Raw genomic sequence first — 22398 nt, 5'->3', positions numbered from 1 at the left:
GCATTTAGAATTGATGTCGAAAAGAGTCTTGTGTTGTGGGACGTTGTAGCTGCGCTGCAAGAGCTGAAGAAAACCGCGCCCGCCTTTCTGGAGACTCTAGTGCACAGTTGGGCCTCAGCTTTATTTGCGGGCGAACCACAGTGTGTTTCTATCGCTGCCCAGTCATCACGCTCGATGCATGACATGATGCCCCATGTCAGCTCGCGGAAGCTGCACTTACTGAGCATAATCTGCAGAAAAGTGATGATCGGCAATCATGCGCGGCATGGTCCTGGTGCTGGAAACAACAGTAATCCAGAACCAACTGATTTCTGGAGCACTCTTTTGGTAGCGAGTGAAACGGAGCTGTGAGAGAGGCTGGTAGCGAGTGAAACGGAGCTGCCAGCTCGCGGAAGCTTCATTTTTGTATTAATAAAGAGAGAGAAACAAAAAATAATATCGTACAAAGTAACCACCTTACCCTGTCTAGAGGATATGTGGATGCGACCAGCTTTACTTCTAAACAAAAGCAGCAAAGAGTTGGTTCTGGATTGACTCTTGTGAGAAGAAAGAGATGTGCCGATGGGAACAGCCTGAAGCTTCTGAAACGTACAGTACAAGCAAGTGGATCTGCTGAACAAATATTGGGGCAACCTATTGTTGTTGATGAAGAAGTACCAATGATCAGTCGGTATGCTATCTTAAGAAAGAGCTGCATGAGAAGTAAAAGATTCTTTTAGACATGTGAATCTGATAGGTATTATGATTTTTGTCTGCCCATGCTTGGTCTGAAAATTGATTTCTAAACCTCAATACTTAAGTTGACAATCATGCACGATGGTCTTGACTATTTTATTATTATTTGTAGAAAACTGCTGATAAAGAGTTTGGATTCAGATTTCAAACAGAAGTCAAGAAAACAGTTTGGATTTCAAACAGAAGTCAAGAAAACAGTTTGGATTCAGATTGTGAGCAATTCAATTAGGATGACTTTGAAGTTCCAGAGATAAAGAGTGCACTTAATGAAGTCCTTGAATTAATTCAAACAGAAAAAATAGATCAGGCCAAGAGAATTGGGCCTGTTAATCAAAAAACATTAACAATGATAATGATGTCACAAAGGACACAATATGTTCACAGGAACTGCCAGTAAGTAATTTCTACATTTAACATCAACAGCCGATACACAGACATGTATTTGTCAATAATGTTTTTTTCATTTTAGAATAATCAGGCTATACGAGGTGAAACCAAAACAAGTGCAGTTTCAGAAAGCGGATTCTGTGATCCTGAAAAATCATGCGGACATTCAAATGCAGAAAGTGAAAACATGGAAGTCTTCTGCAAACCTCAAGAAAAATCATTAAGGATCACCGAAATAAGATTATTGAAAGAGCCGTATGGAAATCATTGGCTGTTGAGAAATCCTATAAGGGTTGAGGTTAAGACAGAGGCAAAGTCCACAAGCAAAGTTGCTGGACAACATGAGCTTGGTCCATCCATAACACCATTAGGGCTTCGGTTGGAGGTTTAATCAATATACTTCTTGTTTTTATGATGATAACTGTGTTCTGATTTTCTAGAATTCTAGTTGTTCCCTACAAAATCATAACCTTGTTTTGGTGCAGTATATGATATGTGAAGCATCAAAGAAGTCATCTCAGCTTGTTGATTTCCTTGTGCATAATAGTGGGATGAAAATAATGGTGTAAATACATGATGAGCTGAAATTTATGTTTGGCTACTTATTCTTAGTTGTATGTAGCATTGTGCTAACTTTTGAATCTTCCTATCGTGATAAATTGCAGATATTTTGCAACATGTGCTTGTGTAGATTATTGGGTAGTTGTTCTTCCACTAATTAACTCGCTTAAAGGTTCTCCAATAATAGCTTCCCATGGGAAGATGAAACAGGTTGGTCGAGCAAAGCACTTTTTTCACGCCACACGTGCTCTGCCTCGTCGTCAACGTCACCCTCCACGTGAGCTCGTGCGGCGTGCGCGGGGGGTCTGCGAGCACAATGTGCTCGAGCTATTGGCTGACAAAAGAAACATGTCTTGTTCCGTGTAGGCGACGACAGACGAGGTGTACACGCGGGTGTCGCTGATGTCCGAGGACGAGGACGCGGAGAAGCGGGCACAGGCGCGGGTCCGAGAGGACGAGGACGCGGATCGCCGCGACGGCGAGGACGGCGCCGCCATGAGGCCGCTCGCACGAACGCGCACATGTTCTACAAGATGCTCACGACATCCGATACCAGCACACACATCTTTAGAAATAATCTATACGATATTAATAATGTTTGTTCGACATCAGTGTAATCTATTTGGGTCGACGCATTTATAATAATATTGCGTATTTATATCGTGATCATTGTACTCACGTCGCCCGTCGCTAGGGTCCTCAGTCGTTGAAGGCTCGTCAAATTGCGTTCTGTGGCATCGCACAGGCATATACATAGTAAAATATGAAGCTGCATTCAACCTCAAATTATCCACAACCCGAAACATCCGCATATAGTGTTCACATACAGTGTTGGCCGAGTTCACAGACATTATACCGACAGAAATAAATTCACAGTCCAGCTACGGCGTAAGGACCTCCTTATAGACGATATTCTTTGTGTATGTTACGCCATTTATTGTTGACTTCTTTTCCACCCCCTTCTTCATTTTATCATCAGTGACTGGAATTACAAGTACCTTCACATTCAATCGAGTTGTGGCCCTTGAGAGAGCAACATATAGCTGGCCATGAGAGAATACTGGTTCGAGCAAGTACACAGCAACATTAGGAATCGTCTGTCCCTGAGACTTGTTAACAGTCATGGCGAAACTTAGTCTTACCAGAAACTGCTTCCTTTTAAAATAGAAAGGGAACATCTCGTCATCAGAAGGGCACAGGGGTATACGAGGCAAGAAAACCCGCATTCCAGCATGCTGACCAAGGACAATTTCAGCATCGATACTATTTTTTTGGAAACCATGTACCACCAGCCGTGTACCGTTGCAAAGTCCGTTAGCAGGGTGAGAGCACCTAGAGGGGGGGTGAATAGGTGATCCTGTGAAACTTGAAAACTTAAGCCACAAAACTTGATTAATCGTTAGCACAATAATTGCCAAGTGGCTAGAGAGGAGTCAAAACACAATAACCACAAGAAATCAATCACAGAGATGGCACGGTGATTATCCCGTGGTTCGGCCAAGACCAACGCTTGCCTACTCCACGTTGTGGCGTCCCAACGGACGAGGGTTGCAATCAACCCCTCTCAAGTGGTCCAAAGACCCACTTGAATACCATGGTGTTTTGCTTGCTTTTTCTCAATCCCGTTTGCGAGGAATCTCCACAACTTGGAGCCTCTCGCCCTTACACTTGAAATTCGCAAAGAAGCACGGAGCAAGGGTGGGATTAGCAACACACACAAGACTAGAAATCACAGCAACTCCACGTACACAAGTCGCAACAAGAGCTCGCAACACAACTCAATGAGTTCACAACTCCACTAGAGCTCTATATGCTAACACAATGAATCAAAGGCGCGGAATCGATGTCTTGGTGCTTAGGAATGTTGTAGGAATGCTTGGTGTACTCCTCCATGCGCCTAGGGGTCCCTTTTATAGCCCCAAGGCAGCTAGGAGCCGTTGAGAACAATCTAGGAAGGCTGATCTTGCCTTCTGTCGACTGGCGCACCGGACAGTCCGGTGCACACCGGACACTGTCCGGTGCCCGATTTCTTTCCTTAACTGGCATAGCCGACCGTTGGCAGCCAGAGAGCCGTTGGCGCACCGAACAGTCCGGTGCCCCCTTCTAGCCGTTGGCTTGGCCACGTGTCCCGCGCAGATCGCGCGGCCGACCGTTGGCCCGGCCGACCGTTGGCTCACCGGACAGTCCGGTGCACACCGGACAGTCCGGTGAATTATAGTCGTACGTCGCCAGTGAAATTCCTGAGAGCGGCCACTTCGCTCGAACCAGCCTGGCGCACCGGACACTGTCCGGTGCTCCCAGACTCAGCAGAGTCTTGGCTGCTCGAGCCAAGACATTTCCAATTTGATTTTTCCTGTTTCCAGCACTTAGACACAATACATTAGTCCATCAACAATGTACTAAGTCTAAGAAACATACCTTAATCCTTGATTTGTACTTTGTTCACCATTTTACACTTAGGCACTTGTGTTGGACACCAAATCACCAAAATACTTAGAAATGGCCCAAGGGCACATTTCCCTTTCAATCTCCCCCTTTTTGGTGATTTATGCCAACACAATATAAAGCAAGTAGAACAAATACAAAAATCAATTCAAATGAGAACTCAAATGTTTTGATTCAAATTTGACATATATGGATCACTCTTTGCCACCACTTGGTTTGTTTTTGCAAATCAAACTCAAATTTCTATCTCTAAGTCAAACACACTTGTAGAGACATAAAGAGAGGTATTCCAAAGAAGTTTGATCAAGAATTTTCAAAAACTCCCCCTTTTCCCCCTTTTTCCCATAATCAATACTTCTCCCCACAAGAAGCCAACTTTTGACAAAAGAGACAATAAAAGAGTTTTGACAAACCAAAAGCTCTACTCTACTATTTTCAAATCTCTCAAGTGGTAGCTGATCCATTTATTGCTTTGGCATTTTATTTTCTCCCCCTTTGGCATCAAGCACCAAAACGGGATCAATCTTGGCCCTTTAACCCCATTGCCTCACCAAAATCTTCAAATAAGAGTACAAAGGCAATAAGAGTATAAAGATGAACTTGGAAAAGTTACTCTTTTCATCGGAGTGCAGTGGAAGTCTTGCATGGTCCAAGTCCACCTTTTCCTTTTCAAACCTCCTTTGAGACTAAAACAAGCAAACTCAAGCACATGGTTAGTCTCAAAGGGTCAAGTTGTAACACATCTCCCCCTAAACATGTGCATCACTTTGCAACGGACTTGTGAGGTCCAGGGAGTGTTTGTACAACTTGAGCACCATTATTAAGCAACAAAATGCATAAGGAACATGATCAAAGGCATATACACATGTATGCTATAAATCAATCCAAGTTCCGCGAATCTAGGACATTTAGCTCACTACGCAACCTGCAAAAGGTCTTCTCATCTAGAGGCTTGGTAAAGATATCGGCTAGCTGATTCTCGGTGCTAACATGAAACACTTCGATATCTCCCTTTTGCTGGTGGTCTCTCAAAAAGTGATGTCGGATATCTATGTGCTTTGTGCGGCTGTGTTCAACAGGATTTTCCGCCATGCGGATAGCACTCTCATTATCACATAGGAGTGGGACTTTGCTCAGATTGTAGCCAAAGTCCCTGAGGGTTTGCCTCATCCAAAGTAGTTGCGCGCAACACTGTCCTGCGGCAACATACTCGGCCTCAGCGGCGGATAGGGCAACGGAGGTTTGTTTCTTAGAATTCCATGACACCAGGGACCTTCCTAAGAATTGGCACGTCCCTGATGTACTCTTTCTATCGACCTTACATCCAGCAAAGTCGGAATCTGAATATCCTATCAAGTCAAAGGTAGACCCCTTTGGATACCAGAGCTCGAAGCAAGGCGTAGCAACTAAATATCTAAGGATTCGCTTCACTGCCACTAAGTGACACTCCTTAGGATCGGATTGAAATCTGGCACACATGCATACGCTAAGCATAATATCCGGTCTACTAGCACATAAGTAAAGTAATGACCCTATCATTGACCGGTATTCCTTTTGATCAACGGACTTACCTCCTTTGTTGAGGTCGGTGTGTCCATCGGTTCCCATCGGAGTCTTTGCGGGCTTGGCGTCCTTCATCCCAAACCGCTTTAGCAAGTCTTGCGTGTACTTCGTTTGAGAGATGAAGGTGCCGTCCTTGAGTTGCTTCACTTGGAACCCAAGGAAGTAGTTCAACTCACCCATCATTGACATCTCGAATTTCTGCGTCATCACCCTGCTAAATTCTTCACAAGACTTTTTATTAGTAGAACCAAATATTATGTCGTCGACATAAATTTGGCACACAAAAAGATCACCATCACAAGTCTTAGTAAAGAGAGTTGGATCTGCTTTCCCAACCTTGAAAGCATTAGCAATTAAGAAATCTCTAAGGCATTCATACCATGCTCTTGGGGCTTGCTTAAGTCCATAGAGCGCCTTCGAGAGCTTACACACGTGGTCGGGGTACCGTTCATCCTCGAAGCCAAGGGGTTGCTCCACGTACACCTCCTCCTTGATTGGCCCGTTGAGGAAAGCGCTCTTCACATCCATTTGGAACAACCTGAAAGAATGGTGAGCGGCATATGCTAGCAAAATACAAATGGACTCTAGTCTAGCCACAGGAGCAAAAGTCTCCTCAAAGTCCAAACCTGCAACTTGGGCATAACCTTTTGCCACAAGTCGAGCCTTGTTCCTTGTCACCACCCCGTGCTCGTCTTGTTTGTTGCGGAACACCCACTTGGTTCCCACAACATTTTGCTTAGGACGAGGCACCAGCGTCCAAACTTCATTCCTCTTGAAGTTGTTGAGCTCCTCTTGCATGGCCAACACCCAGTCCGGATCTAGCAAGGCCTCCTCTACCCTGAAAGGCTCAATAGAAGAGACAAAGGAGTAATGCTCACAAAAATTAACTAATCGAGATCGAGTAGTTACTCCCTTGCTAATATCACCCAAAATTTGATCGACGAGATGATCCCTTTGAATCATTGCTCGAACTTGGGTTGGAGGTGCCGGTTGCGCTTCTTCCTCCATCACATGATCATCTTGTGCTCCCCCTTGATCACACGCCTCCTGTTGATGAATCTGTTCATCGTCTTGAGTTGGGGGAAGCACCATATTTGAGGAAGAAGGTTGATCTTGCTCCTTTTGTTCTTGTGGCCACACATCTCCAATCGCCATGGTGCGTATAGCGGCCGTCGGAACATCTTCTTCATCTACATCATCACAATCAACAACTTGCTCTCTTGGAGAGCCATTAGTCTCATCAAATACAACGTCACTAGAGACTTCAACCAAACCCTATGATTTGTTGAAGACCCTATACGCCTTTGTATTTGAGTCATAACCTAACAAAAACCCTTCTACAGCTTTGGGAGCAAACTTAGAATTTCTACCCTTCTTCACTAGAATGTAGCATTTACTCCCAAATACACGAAAGTACGATACATTGGGTTTGTTACCGGTTAGTAGCTCATACGACGTCTTCTTGAGGAGGCGATGAAGGTAGACCCTGTTGATGGCGTGGCAAGTCGTGTTCACAGCTTCCGACCAAAAGCACTCGGGGGTCTTGAACTCTCCTAGCATCGTCCTTGCCATATCGATGAGCGTCCTGTTCTTCCTCTCTACCACACCATTTTGTTGTGGTGTGTAGGGAGCGGAGAACTCGTGCTTGATCCCTTCTTCCTCAAGGAACTCCTCCACTTGAAGGTTCTTGAATTCGGACCCGTTGTCGCTCCTTATCTTCTTCACCTTGAGCTCAAACTCGTTTTGAGCTCTCCTTAGGAAGCGCTTGAGGGTTCCTTGGGTCTCAGACTTATCCTGCAAAAAGAATACCCAAGTGAAGCGGGAAAAGTCATCAACAATAACTAGACCATACTTACTTCCCCCTATGCTTAGATAGGTGACGGGTCCGAAGAGATCCATATGTAGCAGCTCCAGGGGCCTTGATGTGGTCATCACATTCTTGCTGTGATGTGCTCCTCCCACCTGTTTACCTGCTTGACATGCTGCACAAGGTCTATCTTTTTCGAATTGCACGTTAGTTAAACCCATCACGTGTTCTCCCTTTAGAAGCTTGTGAAGGTTCTTCATCCCCACATGTGCTAAGCGGTGTTGCCACAGCCAGCCCATGCTAGTCTTAGCGATTAAGCATGCATCTAGACCGGCCTCTTCTTTTGCAAAATCAACTAAATAAAGTTTGCCGTCTAGTACACCCTTAAATGCTAGTGAACCATCACTTCTTCTAAAGACAGACACATCTACATTTGTAAATAGACAATTATATCCCATATTACATAATTGACTGACAGATAGTAAATTATATCCAAGAGACTCAACTAAAAACACATTAGAGATAGAGTGCTCATTGGATATTGCAATCTTGCCTAAACCTTTCACCTTGCCTTGGTTCCCATCACCGAATATGATTGAATCTTGGGAATCCTTATTCTTGACGTAGGAGGTAAACATCTTCTTCTCCCCCGTCATGTGGTTTGTGCATCCGCTGTCGATAATCCAGCTTGAGCCCCCGGATGCATAAACCTGCAAGGCAAATTTAGGCTTGGGTCTTAGGTACCCAACTCTTGTTGGGTCCTACAAGGTTAGTCACAATTTCCTTAGGGACCCAAATGCAAGCTTTATCACCCTTGCATTTTGCCCCTAATTTCCTAGCAACTATCTTCCTATCCTTTCTACAAATAGCAAAGGAAGCATTTAAAGCATGATAAATTGTAGAGGGACCATTCATAACTTTTCTAGGAACATGAACAATATTATTCCTAGGAATATGATGAATATTTTTCCTAGGCATATCTCTACCATGCATATAGGAAGAACTGGATGCATACATAGCATAGGCATGTGAATCAAAAGTATTACAACTCCTATGAGACTGTCTTCTAACATTGTACATAAAAGCATGGTTCTTTTTAGTACTACTCGCCATAGGGGCCTTCCCTTTCTCCTTGGCGGAGATGGGAGCCTTATGGCTTGTTAAGTTCTTGGCTTCCCTCTTGAAGCCAAGACCATCCTTAATTGAGGGATGTCTTCCAATTGTGTAGGCATCCCTAGCAAATTTTAGTTTATCAAAATCACTTTTGCTAGCCTTAAGTTGGGCATTAAGACTAGCCATTTCATCATTTAACTTTGCAATAGAAGCTATGTGTTCACTACAAGCATCAATATCAAAGTCTTTACATCTATTGCAAATACCAACATTTTCTACACAAGTTGTTGATTTACTAGCTATTTCTATCTTAGCATTCAAATCATCATTAATGCTCCTTAAGCTAGAAATCGTCTCATGGCAAGAAGATAATTCACAAGAAAGCATTTCATTTCTTTTAACTTCTAAAGCATGAGATTTTTTGTGCTTCTACAAATTTGTCATGTTCTTCATACAACAAATCTTCTTGTTTTTCTAAAAGCCTATTCTTATCATTCAAGGCATCAATTAATTCATTAATTTTATCTACCTTGGTTCTATCTAAGCCCTTAAATAAACATGAATAATCTATTTCATCCTCATCACTAGATTCGTCCTCACTTGAAGAAGCATAAGTAGAGTTTTGACTACATACCTTCTTCTCCCTTGCCATAAGGCATGTGTGACGCTCGTTGGGGAAGAGGGATGACTTGTTGAAGGCGGTGGCGGCGAGTCCTTCATTGTCGGAGTCGGAGGAGGAGCAATCCGAGTCCCACTCTTTTCCTAGATGTGCCTCGCCCTTGGCCTTCTTGTAATTTTTCTTCTTTTCCCTCTTGCTCCCGTGTTCCTGATCACTTTCATTATCGGGACAGTTAGCAATAAAATGACCAATCTTACCGCATTTGAAGCATGAGCGCTTCCCCTTGGCTTTGGTCTTGCTTGGCTGTCCCTTGCGACCCTTAAGCGCCGTCTTGAATCTCTTGATGATGAGGGCCATCTCTTCATCATTAAGTCCGGCGGCCTCAATTTGTGCTACCTTGCTGGGTAACGCCTCCTTGCTCCTTGTTGCCTTGAGAGCAACAGGTTGAGGCTCATTGATTGGACCGTTTAGAGCGTCGTCCACGTACCTCGCTTCCTTGATCATCATTCGCCCGCTTACGAATTTTCCAAGGATTTCTTCGGGTGACATTTTGGTGTACCTAGGATTCTCACGAATGTTATTCACCAAATGAGGATCAAGAACGGTAAAGGACCTTAGCATCAATCGGACGACGTCGTGGTCCGTCCATCGCGTGCTTCTGTAGCTCCTTATTTTGTTGATAAGGGTCTTGAGCCGGTTGTATGTTTGTGTCGGCTCCTCGCCCCTTATCATCGCGAATCGTCCAAGCTCGCCCTCCACCAACTCCATCTTGGTGAGCAAGGTGACGTCGTTCCCCTCATGTGAAATCTTGAGTGTGTCCCAGATCTGCTTGGCGTTATCCAAGCCACTCACTTTGTGATATTCATCCCTGCACAATGAAGCTAGAAGAACAGTAGTAGCTTGTGCATTCTTATGAATTTGCTCATTAATGAACATGGGACTATCCGAACTATCAAAATGCATTCCACTCTCTACAATCTCCCATATACTAGGATGGAGAGAGAAGAAGTGACTACGTATTTTGTGACTCCAAAATCCGTAGTCCTCTCCATCAAAATGAGGAGGTTTACCAAGTGGAATAGATAATAAGTGAGCATTTGTATTTTGAGGAATACGAGAGTAGTCAAAAGAAAAGTTCGAATTGATCGGTTTCCTTTTCTCGTAGTCGTTGTGGTCGTCGTCCTTTTGGGAGGAAGTAGACTCATCGCTGTCGTCGTAGTAGACGATCTCCTTGATGCGTCTTGTCTTCTTCTTCTTCCCATCTTTGCGTCTGTGGCCCGAGCCCGAGTCGTTGGACTTGTCATCCTTTGGCTCGTTGACGAAGGACTCCTTTTCCTTGTCGTTGATCACAATTCCCTTCCCTTTAGGATCCATCTCTTCGGGTGGTTAGTCCCTTTTTTGAAGAGAACGGCTCCGATACCAATTGAGAGCACCTAGAGGGGGGGTGAATAGGTGATCCTGTGAAACTTGAAAACTTAAGCCACAAAACTTGATTAATCGTTAGCACAATAATTGCCAAGTGGCTAGAGAGGAGTCAAAACACAATAACCACAAGAAATCAATCACAGAGATGGCACGGTGATTATCCCGTGGTTCGGCCAAGACCAACGCTTGCCTACTCCACGTTGTGGCGTCCCAACGGACGAGGGTTGCAATCAACCCCTCTCAAGTGGTCCAAAGACCCACTTGAATACCACAGTGTTTTGCTTGCTTTTTCTCAATCCCGTTTGCGAGGAATCTCCACAACTTGGAGCCTCTCGCCCTTACACTTGAAATTCACAAAGAAGCACGGAGCAAGGGTGGGATTAGCAACACACACAAGACTAGAAATCACAGCAACTCCACGCACACAAGTCGCAACAAGAGCTCGCAACACAACTCAATGAGTTCACAACTCCACTAGAGCTCTATATGCTAACACAATGAATCAAAGGCGCGGAATCGATGTCTTGGTGCTTAGGAATGTTGTAGGAATGCTTGGTGTACTCCTCCATGCGCCTAGGGGTCCCTTTTATAGCCCCAAGGCAGCTAGGAGCCGTTGAGAACAATCTAGGAAGGCTGATCTTGCCTTCTGTCGACTGGCGCACCGGACAGTCCGGTGCACACCGGACACTGTCTGGTGCCCGATTTCTTTCCTTAACTGGCACAGCCGACCGTTGGCAGCCAGAGAGCCGTTGGCGCACCGGACAGTCTGGTGCCCCCTTCTAGCCGTTGGCTTGGCCACGTGTCCCGCGCAGATCGCGCGGCCGACCGTTGGCCCGGCCGACCGTTGGCTCACCGGACAGTCCGGTGAATTATAGTCGTACGTCGCCGGTGAAATTCCCGAGAGCGGCCACTTCGCTCGAACCAGCCTGGCGCACCGGACACTGTCCGGTGCACCACCGGACAGTCCGGTGCTCCCAGACTCAGCAGAGTCTTGGCTGCTCGAGCCAAGACATTTTCAATTTGATTTTTCCTGTTTCCAGCACTTAGACACAATACATTAGTCCATAAACAATGTACTAAGTCTGAGAAACATACCTTAATCCTTGATTTGTACTTTGTTCACCATTTTACACTTAGGCACTTGTGTTGGACACCAAATCACCAAAATACTTAGAAATGGCCCAAGGGCACATTTCCCTTTCACAGGGTCTATATTCCTAAGCAACATGATTGGGCACCCAATTTTGAGCTTCAGAACGTGCGGGGGTAGTCCATTAGGAGTCAGTGTGTTTAGGAATTCCGATGGATAATAGTTATTAGGATCGTCCACCGCGGTGTCAAAGCTATGGTACATCATCTGCTCCCGTTGGAAACGATCGATCATCCTCATATTTATCATATCTACCCAGTCGTTCCGAGTAGTCAATATTGCTCTTGAAGTGATGTAGCTTGTATTAGACATGTTTTCGTTTAGACTGGGGTAAATGTCATCTATCAATCTGTCAAGGTCGCGGTCATCACTGGTATATGGCACACATACCTCATCTGGAAGACGAACATCACCATCGCTATTCACTTCCTCAGTTCCACCACCGACACACAACAAATATTCTGCAAACCATGGGTCGCTCTTTGCTCTCATGTTGCGAACAAGCTTTAGGTGGCACATTGATTCCCATAGGTAAGAACTCCGTAGAGAGGCAGCAACTATCTGAGCCCTTGACCCCTTACGTACAACAGGGAGTACTTGTCTGAAATCTCCCCAAACACAATAGTCTTTCCACCAAAGGGCAGACCAGGGCGTCCCATGATATCACGCATGCTGTTGTCCAATGCTTTAATTGATTGTCTCTTAGCCATTGATGCCTCGTCCCAAATAATGAGCGACGCTTTCTGTAGCAACTTTGATGTCCCACTTTGTTTCGTGAAGGTACATATAGCACCATCATCAATAGTAAGTGGTATCTTGAAGCATGAATGGGCAGTTCTCCCACCAGGCATTATGGAAGCCGCAACCCCAGATGTAGCTGTTGCAACTGCAATCTTGTCCTGACTACGTAGCACCACAAGCAATGCCTTATACAGATAAGTCTTTCCAGTCCCACCAGGCCCATCCACAAAGAACACACCGCCATTACTGGTGTCAACAACAGATAAGATCTTTTCATATGCAGACTTCTGCTCCTCATTTAGGGTTTCTTGCAAAGCAACATCTTCTGTCGTCGCCTCGATACTTAACTCCTCGTAAATCTCTCTATCAATACCTTGTGAATCGTCATATCTATCGATGATAGCAGGGAGAGGGAATGTCTTTATGTCTTTACCCATTGACTGCAACATGTTTCTAATGTCAATCAAGACCATCTACTGCAAATGGGTTTTGCTCTGAGTAATACGATGATAATCCTCGGACATTGTGTCAAGGTGTCTCTGCCACAATTCGGCCACATCATTCGGCTCGCAGTAAACCAGTATCGTTGCAAACAACCTTCGTAGCGCTGATGGCATTTGGTAAAGAGCAGCTTCATTGAGACACTCATCTATTGTGTTGTCTGCTTCAAGTAATCCCCTTCTTTGTGCTGCCTCACGAAACGATGGTAGTGTGTCACCGTCTACTGTCCTTAGATCCACATAGGAGGTAGCACCAGTCACATGGTTTAGGAGGAGCCGAAGATAGAAGCGCTCCCCTTCAGATGGTATAGCAGAGACGATTCTACCGACTTGTCCACCCGTATTTCGTTTCCTCCTTTGCCACACTTTGCCCTGCTTCCAAGTGTACCACTCAGGGAAGTCACGATACAGGATGCCCCGAGCCTCCTCGTACAACTTATTCGCCTCAAAATATGTTGTAATCATTGACCTATCAGCACCTGGACGGTTGACGACTCGCTCGACCATTTGTCGCTCGTGAAACGTCACCATGTGCATGTTTGGAAGATGGAGTTGCAGCTGCATCACAGATGGAGAGTTTTGACTAAGCTCAAATCCATATATCCTCCATAAGGCTTCCGGAGGAGTCACCCACCTTGCATCTCTATACTGTTGTATCTCATCTACATCACCATTTTCCTTACTCGCATCTCTCATAACAACAGACGCACGATCATGGCCTTTGTATATGTACTTGAACAGGTACTTAACAACCTTGATGCTCCCACACGCCTCAACATTGATGTGACAGTTGAAGAGCCGAAGGAGGTAAGGGTTGTAAGGGACAACCCATCTATTGTCCAATTCACATCCTCGAACTTTTTCCTTACGTCCATCGTCACGACGTCTGTAATTAGGATATGAATCCTTCCCTTGCATGGTTGCCTCACGGAAATGCCGGGGGTATTGATTCTTGCACGATGCATGACCCTTAGTGCATGGGAAGTTAGGGTTTAGCGACCCACACGGGCCATGCATCATATGCTTGATAACCATCTTTCGCAGTTCAGGGTACTTGTTGGATGGGATCTCAGCTGAGAACAAAAGGTCATACTGTTCAGGGCACGTGAGCTTGTACTTCCTTTGCATGATGAGTAGAAAATGGGCATGTGGCAAACCTCGTTTTTGAAATTCCACGACGTAGACGTAGGCTCGGACTTTACCGAGAATATCCTGTTTAGTCAACCTATGCTTTAGCTCCTGTAGTTTCGCATGAAAGACACGCACTACAAGATCCGGACGATCTTGCGGTGTCTATCCAGGTAGAAGCTCTCTCCTTATCTCATCCCAGTTAGGGTTACATGTCATGGTAAGAAAGATGTCTGGTTTACCAAACTTCCGCACCAGAGCCATAACATCCATATATCGACGTCTCATGTCACGAGGACCGCCAATAAACGACGGTGACAACACAGTTCGCTTTCCAACCTTCTCTCCTCTAACATCTCCATCTAACATGCTATCCACCAAGCCCTGGTATTCTAAACGGGAGCCCTTAACCGATCCTGGTTCTTACGTATGAAATCTAAACGGGAGCTCTCAATCTTAATGTATGTGTCGATCGCAAACTGCTGGAAAAGCCGTTTACCATGAAGTATTGGATTGAATACCCCTGGACGTATCTGAAATTTGTAGCAGTAGTAATCATGCACGGACACACATAGATGGGTAGGAGGTTCTGCATACGCAAGAATCGATTATTTAGTGATGTCGAAAACATATTTAATAATGTGAACAACTTAGAAATTACAAAGAAACAACTAACCCGCATCTTCATCATTTGCATTACTTGCCCTATGCGTCGCCCGGTATGCATCCACTTCGTCCATGGATACACCAACCTTTGGGATATTTGCATGCCATCCAAGTTCACCTCTAGGGAAGAACAGTGGATATGATAGCGCATCGTAGCATCCATGGTATGAGCGGATGCCGTGGCTTGACCTATCCTTCCCATGTAGCATAACACTCTTGCTGAACTGGCCTCGCCGTTCGCTCCCCTCGATCCAGACAGCGGCCACCTCCGAAGTGAGAGGTGTGTTATATGTCTTCTGGTTCAACGTCTGATCAAGGTTCAATGCGATGTGATAGTCAGCAAGGTTCTCAACATGACCCATGCTCCTAAGGTGCTCAGAGTACGGATTTCCATGAAGTATGCCAACTATCTGTTTAATAACCTCTTGGTCTTTCTGAATCTGATCTTCACGACACTTACGGAATCGATGCTCGAGACTGGGATCATCATCGTAAAAGTAAAGCTCTAGGTGTTTATGCTCTGCCCCACATTCACTACCAAATGACTTGATATTGTGATACATCATGCCTTGTGCATGGAATGTGTATATACCAGAATCCCTCATATTAGTTGTCATACTGTCGAGGCAACAGTACAGGGAAGTGAAAGAAAAATGGCCATTAAAAAACCTGATGTTATCACGAAAGTGCCTAGCATCAGAGTCTGCACTATCCCACAACCTCCTGAGCTGGGGAGGGGTCTCTAGTGGGGCTAGCTCAACCTTCCCACCTCGACAGCAAAACCCAGGCGGCTCATACTCAAACTTCTTCGCAGTGCAATAACCACAGTCGGGAACGTGCTTCAGCATATGTGTTTCTTCAGGGATGTTACTGTAGACCTTGTCATACGGGTCAGGCACATCAGTGACAACAGATTGATCTTGAGTACCATCTATCTCGAAGTCCTCGTTAGTGTCCTCATCTGATATTTTTTTGGAAAAGAATGATTAAGACATTTGAATTTAGATACGCATTGGTATTGTAATAGAAATTGACATAAGTACATTTACCAGCGAATATATATCCCTCGTTCTCATCATTATCCTCTCCGAATATGACACCCTCATCATCGTCATCAACTGGATCGTGAAAATACAATCCAAGTAAAAGACAGGGCATTCAGGGTTGAGAAAATATATAACCTCAACAAAGATTTTTAACAATTACCATTGGAAATGAACCTTAGGACCGACTGGCTTTGCTCCAACCCACTTCTTTGTTCGACCATGTTTGCACTCCCATTTGTTGCCATGATCGCACTTTGGCGTGTATTCCTATATTGTACTGATGGAAACACACGTTTAGTCAGACTACATTTTATCGTCGTCGTGCAAGATCCATTTAAAACTGGTTAGTATAATTACCAGTGTTGTTGATCTCTATAGTTGAACCGGGTTGTGTCGAATCATCCATTTGTCTGACGTCACTGATAGTATCCTCAGTCAAAGTAGCCACATTACGTGCAATGTTTGCTTCAAATTTCTTGTTTTGACGGGCTAAGATAGCTTGTCTTTCACCATGCAGAACATGATGTTTACGTCTTAGTGGCTCAGCAGACATATCGGGTGAACCGACATCCTCAGTTTGTGTTGAAGCTGGCATGAAAGGTGTACTGGTGTATTCAGGGATAACCCAGTCGCATGCGTTATCAGAGGATGAATCAGGTTCCGATACATATGCTGTAGGGTGTACAACCTCAGAGGTATATGTTGGGACCTCCATGGCAATGGACCCCTGATTCAAAGTGCTAGCTTGCAGTGCTCTACGTTTTCTTATGTACTCTAACTTTCCCTCTTTCCGCCTTGGTGTCTGATTATACAACCTAAGCTGTTCATTTTGGTCACCTATAAAATATGAACACAATTACTTTCCAATTGTAGGTTTATGCGCAGATTTATTAATTAAAATTGGACGTTTTTCATCACCTCCTGACACATTGGGCATCACATTGTGTCCCTTGTTTCGTTGACGTGCTTCACGACGCTTCCTATTCTTCTCGTTTTTTTGTTCAATGGACATCGTTGCATATCTTTCCCTATCCCTTTTCCTCTTACGCTCCTTAGCATCGACCATTGGTTCGAGCAATTCATTTTGATCACCTATAATGTAAGTTTGTGTATTAGTGTTCCCTACTTATTACGTTTCGACGATGTATGGTCAGTTTGTGTATTGACCTTTACCTCTAATGATATTGCTAGAGATGTCTGTGAATGGTTTGCGACCGGCATTATGTCCCATCTGATCTATAACAAGAACAGTACCCGAGAAAACATGAGCATAAAAATAATACTGCAAGAACCAAGGGTGAAATGATATGACTGCAATAAACCAAGCGAATAGAAGATCAAAAAAGATGCCCTTGGTAATAGAGGATATAGAAACAAGCATCATAACCGAGAGTAAAGAGATAAGACCTAGAGAGAGGTGATAGGAGAACGATTTTGGTGTCCGTATAAGATATTTTATTATATTCCAAGTTTGAACTGCATAGATGGATATGGGTGACGCGCTAAGTAATTGTTTTCATAACTCTGGTGATGTGGAATATCTTCCTAGAGCACGCCTAGCTCCTATAGATGGGCTTCGGTATACCGAATGTACATTAAATTTGTTCCGAATTTGATCTGTATATTTGACATAATATCACGAGCAAAGTTACGATTTTAATGTCAAACATGATACAACATTAAACCAATATAGTGTTATAAATGGAAAACGTACGGGCTAAACGATTTGATGTTCCACTTATTCATTGATATGTCCCAGTAGAGCAAAATGTTTTACAAATTTTGACACATGTAAGTTGCATCAATAACAGTACATGTATTCCATCATAAAATTCAGATTTGCAAAAGTTACAGACTCTATCTACGCCTTTGGTCGTCAAGATATCTAACGGCAAACTGACGATCGTTCCGCGCCTCCAAAGCCTTTTGAATTGCTGCAATGAGTGCAACATTTAATCACATGTATACTCAGTTCACAATATAATGAAAATAAGTACATAATTTTGATGTAGGTAATCTTATAAAATACTTACGTTCAAAATAATGGGTGTTGTGATGGAACGGTTTGAAGTGTATTGTTGTATGGTCAGTTGATTCGAGACACTCTAGAATAGCATATTTAAATATTCAATATGAATCATTATAAAAGAAAAAATAGTGAATAATGTGTTTGCAAGGCGTAAACATATGTTGTACCTTGTTTTCTGAACCGCCGAAACATGGTCCCAATTATGATGCTATAATTCTCATTAGCCAACGCCCAACGGAGTGCATTTTTGTTTAGTAAATCGCCCCAAACTTTAATGGTATGTAAAGACCACCTTGTGACATTGATTTTGTGAAGAATAGATTAGTACTAATAGATTTAACATCATATCGGTAATATATTAATGGAATATACCTAGCATCCATTATAACAATCTTCTTGAATGTACCCCACATTGTGCGATGGATTGTATCCAAGTGGACTACAATAGCCATAATGTCTACAAAAAACACAATTAAATATGGATTAATACTCAATTTTGTGTAAAGGAATTTTTAATAGGGTTAGTAGATCGATATATTCTTACCAACTAAAGTCCTGTTTGGCAGCTCGGCAATATCATCAAGGTTCAAGAATATATGTTTTGGAAATGGTGGCATTTGAACTGGGACAATGTATGGCTCTACGACAGTTTGTTGGGTGAAATACAACTCCATAGTACCATTTAGATGTCGAAAATTAAATGCACCCGGATTAAGACCAAACCATACGTTGTGCATCTTGTAGACATGCTTTTCATGGAGCAAACTGTTGAAGTATTTGACTATCTCATACCGAGTTGCAATGGCCTCGATCTTGGCTCCCTAATTTGATTTCAGCACAAAATAGATTGTGGTACGAACATTATATATAGTTATGTAAATAAAACCTAAAGAGGGATTGTCTTACATTGATGTCAGACAAAATGTAATGTTGCCTGTCACGATAACGTGGTTCAATCGGGAATTTAACTTCAACTCGAGCGACAATACTATACTTCTGTTGTACCCCATAAAAATCTTCATCGCTATAGTCATCGAACAACCTGAAGCTATATTAAACATGCGACTAAATAACATTCATAAAATTGATAGTGAAATCTTGTGTTAACTATTGTTTATAATATAACTTACACAGGCATCCTGGTTTTCTTGTCCAATGCAACTCTTTCACGGTTCAATACAGCTGGCTCCATCAAAACCTATTATCATTTGAAAATATTTTAAACTAAATTGTAAAATAGTCCAATGCATTGATATAGCACGACAAAGGAGCAGTGTGGGTTGGTTGGTTGAGCACTTATTTTGGACTGTAGGTGTGACTGTGATTAAGGCTTGTAATTTTCTTATTTGTTGTGAGCCACCAGGTATCTGTTTGCTTGACTTATTATAAGATCACAAATGGGATACGCTAGTTACAACTTATATTTTGTTTGACTTATTAAATGTCGCAAGACTACTTTCTAATTGCAGACAAATTCCATATTGGGTAGGCGCCTCTCACGTTTTTATTAATTTCAACTTGCTCTGTAGATTACATTAGACACAATTTTTTTGCTGATCATTTCTCAAACATGTCTCGTTGTCAAGATCATGCTCAAACTCCTTGGACAGGAAGCCGATTCCTTTGGCAAGAGAGCCGAGATGTACTAGCACACCAGGCCAGAGGTGATAACTGATAAGCCATGTGGAGCAAGTCTACAGGGCTTACAGAGCTCTCGTCGAACGCTATGACCACATATCTAAGGAGCTCCATAAGGCTAACCACACCATCGCTACTGCTTGTCCAGAAGAGGTGCAGTATGCAATGTTAGAAGAAGAGGACCATGATTTCTCCAAAGCAATCACACCAATCAAGACACACAAGTCCTTGGTCCAAGAGATTCTCAACGCAAAGAGACACGGTTCGTCAGGGTCAGGACGGAACAAGCCACCCTCCCATCCACGCATGAGCGCCGAGGAGGCACAAGAAGAGATCGGCAGACTTCAGAAATCTATACTTGTTCTGCAAAACATTTCTGCCTTATACAGAATGAAATCTGCATTATTCATGATAGATTTGATGCTCCTATGAGAGTGGTATTGCTCGGTACTGGGAGACAGAGAAGCAGATTGCAGATACACAGAATGAAATCTGCCTTATTCAGGATAGATTTGATGCACATGCAGCCATCGACGATGATGAAGCACGTGCCTTGATGATAATAACAACTCTTAGATCCTGTCAGGGAACCATTTATGAGCTTGTACGTCATTCTGAGGAGTTGATCAAGCTTGCAGCCGTGGAGTTGGAAAAACAAAGTCTTTACGAGCACAGATGTATGCTATGATGGATGGCGACACTGACACATGTTAAAGAGAGGCAAGCAGCACAGACACGTCTTATAACTGTATCGACCCCCGTTACTAACTATGGCAGCTTGTGCTGAGCACTGGGAACGGAGTCAATGGCTTCACTCTCGATCCTTCCCTTGGAGAGTTCATTTTGACTCATCCAAATATCAAGGTTAATGATAATAATAAAAAAAAACTCTGCACTTCTTTTCTTTCCTGGCTGATCGAGACTCCTGGTTAGCACTATAAAACAAAATGATACTACTTGAGTTTGGGTATCACGTTTTGTGCGTGCATCGTTCTTTTCTTGTGCAGATAGCAAAGAAAGGGAAGATCTATTCAGTCAACGAAGGGAACGCCAAAAACTGGGATGGGCCTACAGCCAAGTACGACGAGGGGGCTCGTTTCTGTCCAAAAACTACTGTGATTTTGTAACAAGCCAAGCTGAAGTTTATGCCGTTTCAGATTCGTGGAGAAATGCAAGTATCCTGAGGATGGTTCACCGCCTAGATCCTTTAGATATATCAGAAGGTGATTCATTGCTTTCTTCTACGGTTATGAACTGAATGTGTCTGAAGTTTTCTTAAGAATAGTAGTGCTCAAGCTATTGGTATCTACTCGTTTTTTCTTCTATTTTGTTTAACTAAAACGCTTGAATCTATGTTGTTGTGGTCCTTGTGAATGGTTTGCAGTATGGTTGCAGATGTCCATCGCACCTTAATATACGGGGGCATATTTTTGTGCCCAGCAGACCAAAAGAGTCCAAACGGGAAACTACGGTATAACAAAGGCAACAATCTTTTTTTTACTTACTATTACTACTCCCGGGACTGTAGTTTAGCTTCCTGTCCTCACACTGGTTGGTTCTATGTGGAATTCCAGCGTTCTGTATGAAAAATATATTTTACTTACTATTACTACTCCCGATGTCATTCCTGATGGAACAAGCTGGAGGCCAGACTTTCACAGGCAAACAACAGGTGTGTTTCAGTTTCCCTTTCTCAGACCCCAATTCCCAACTGAAAAAATCTTGATGCTATGTTTTTAACATGCCATGTTTTTTTAACCAGTGGTTGGCATTGTATATAACTGAAAATCCTCCTGCTAAATTTATAATGCAGGCCCTTGAACTTGCTCCCGCTAAACTTCACGACAGATCCCCAGTGTTCCTCGGGAGCTACGATGATAGAGGCACCAACTCTAAGGCATAGTTTGGGCCAAGATAGAGAAGATATCTCGGAAGTGGTTAGTGATAATGGTAATGATGGCATCCAAAATAGAAGGAAGAGAAGCATGTGAGAAAGAGAATTGTGAACGGATGCAACTCACCGTACACAAATCATACTATTAGCTAAGCCTTACCACTATCATTAGATAAATATCATCAACCTCTATATACAGGAAGTATGCATATAAACTTTAGACTACCCCAATAAATACCCAAAATACACACAAGTATTTACACAGGGAGTAGATAATAACGTAAATAACAAAAATCTTGTTAAGAAAATTTAGGAACACAGGGAGTAGATAATTAGGAACACAAGGAGTAGATAATAACGTAAATAACAAAAATCACCTCCCATGGTGCAGGATAGATACATTAGTTTTACATGTTATAGTAGTAAGAAAAATCTTTTTAAGACAAAAGGAATCCAAAATAAAATTAACAATAACATAATATTGTGTGAACTGCGAGCACTTTAATGCTTAACACATGTATAAATTAGTGAATAGTGAACAAATCAATGTAATACGTATTCCTATTAATGAAAGCACTAAAAACTCAATCAGTAAAATTAAATAAAGCCAAACAGTAGACAACTTGATACCTTCACCACAAGAGGACACGCGAGTGGTAATGTGGAGAACCTTAGTAGGGATCCTAACAGACACACCTTAACCCTCAAATGCTTGTCCTTGTCTCCCTTTACGAAATCCGCACAATCTGAAATGTACCAGAAATCGCACAAATTTGTCACTTCAATAATTCATTGAAAATAACTCTGCAACGACAGTCCAATTTCTGATGGTATTAATTTCTGCTGCAAACATCATGATACAGTTAACTGAATTAATAAAGAAATCTGGTTGCTGATTACTTTTAGAGCAAAGAAGCAGAAGAGTGGGCCAGATGAAGGTTCTAAAAAAAT

At 43.1% G+C, this 22398-nt stretch overlaps 1 protein-coding gene and 1 long non-coding RNA gene across 2 annotated transcripts; one reads left to right on the top strand and one right to left on the bottom strand.

Moving 5' to 3' along the window:
* Positions 1–17787: 17787 nt before the first annotated feature.
* Positions 17788–18174, bottom strand: LOC103629623 (uncharacterized). Its single transcript, XR_554541.2, has 3 exons — positions 18083–18174; positions 17920–17991; positions 17788–17820 (listed from the first exon to the last, which is right to left on the bottom strand). It is a non-coding gene; the product is annotated as an uncharacterized lncRNA (long non-coding RNA).
* Positions 18175–19859: 1685 nt separating this feature from the next.
* Positions 19860–21456, top strand: LOC103631224 (fructose-1,6-bisphosphatase, cytosolic). Its single transcript, XM_008652178.2, has 8 exons — positions 19860–19913; positions 19987–20157; positions 20331–20417; positions 20561–20631; positions 20711–20776; positions 20938–21026; positions 21158–21225; positions 21367–21456. The coding sequence occupies exons 1-8, from the start codon at positions 19860–19862 to the stop codon at positions 21454–21456; spliced, it is 696 nt and encodes a 231-aa protein (XP_008650400.2).
* Positions 21457–22398: the final 942 nt, after the last annotated feature.

Source organism: Zea mays, chromosome 6 (assembly GCF_902167145.1).
Source record: "Zea mays cultivar B73 chromosome 6, Zm-B73-REFERENCE-NAM-5.0, whole genome shotgun sequence".
NCBI lineage: Eukaryota > Viridiplantae > Streptophyta > Magnoliopsida > Poales > Poaceae > Zea > Zea mays.
This window is presented reverse-complemented; position numbering and strand designations above follow the sequence as displayed.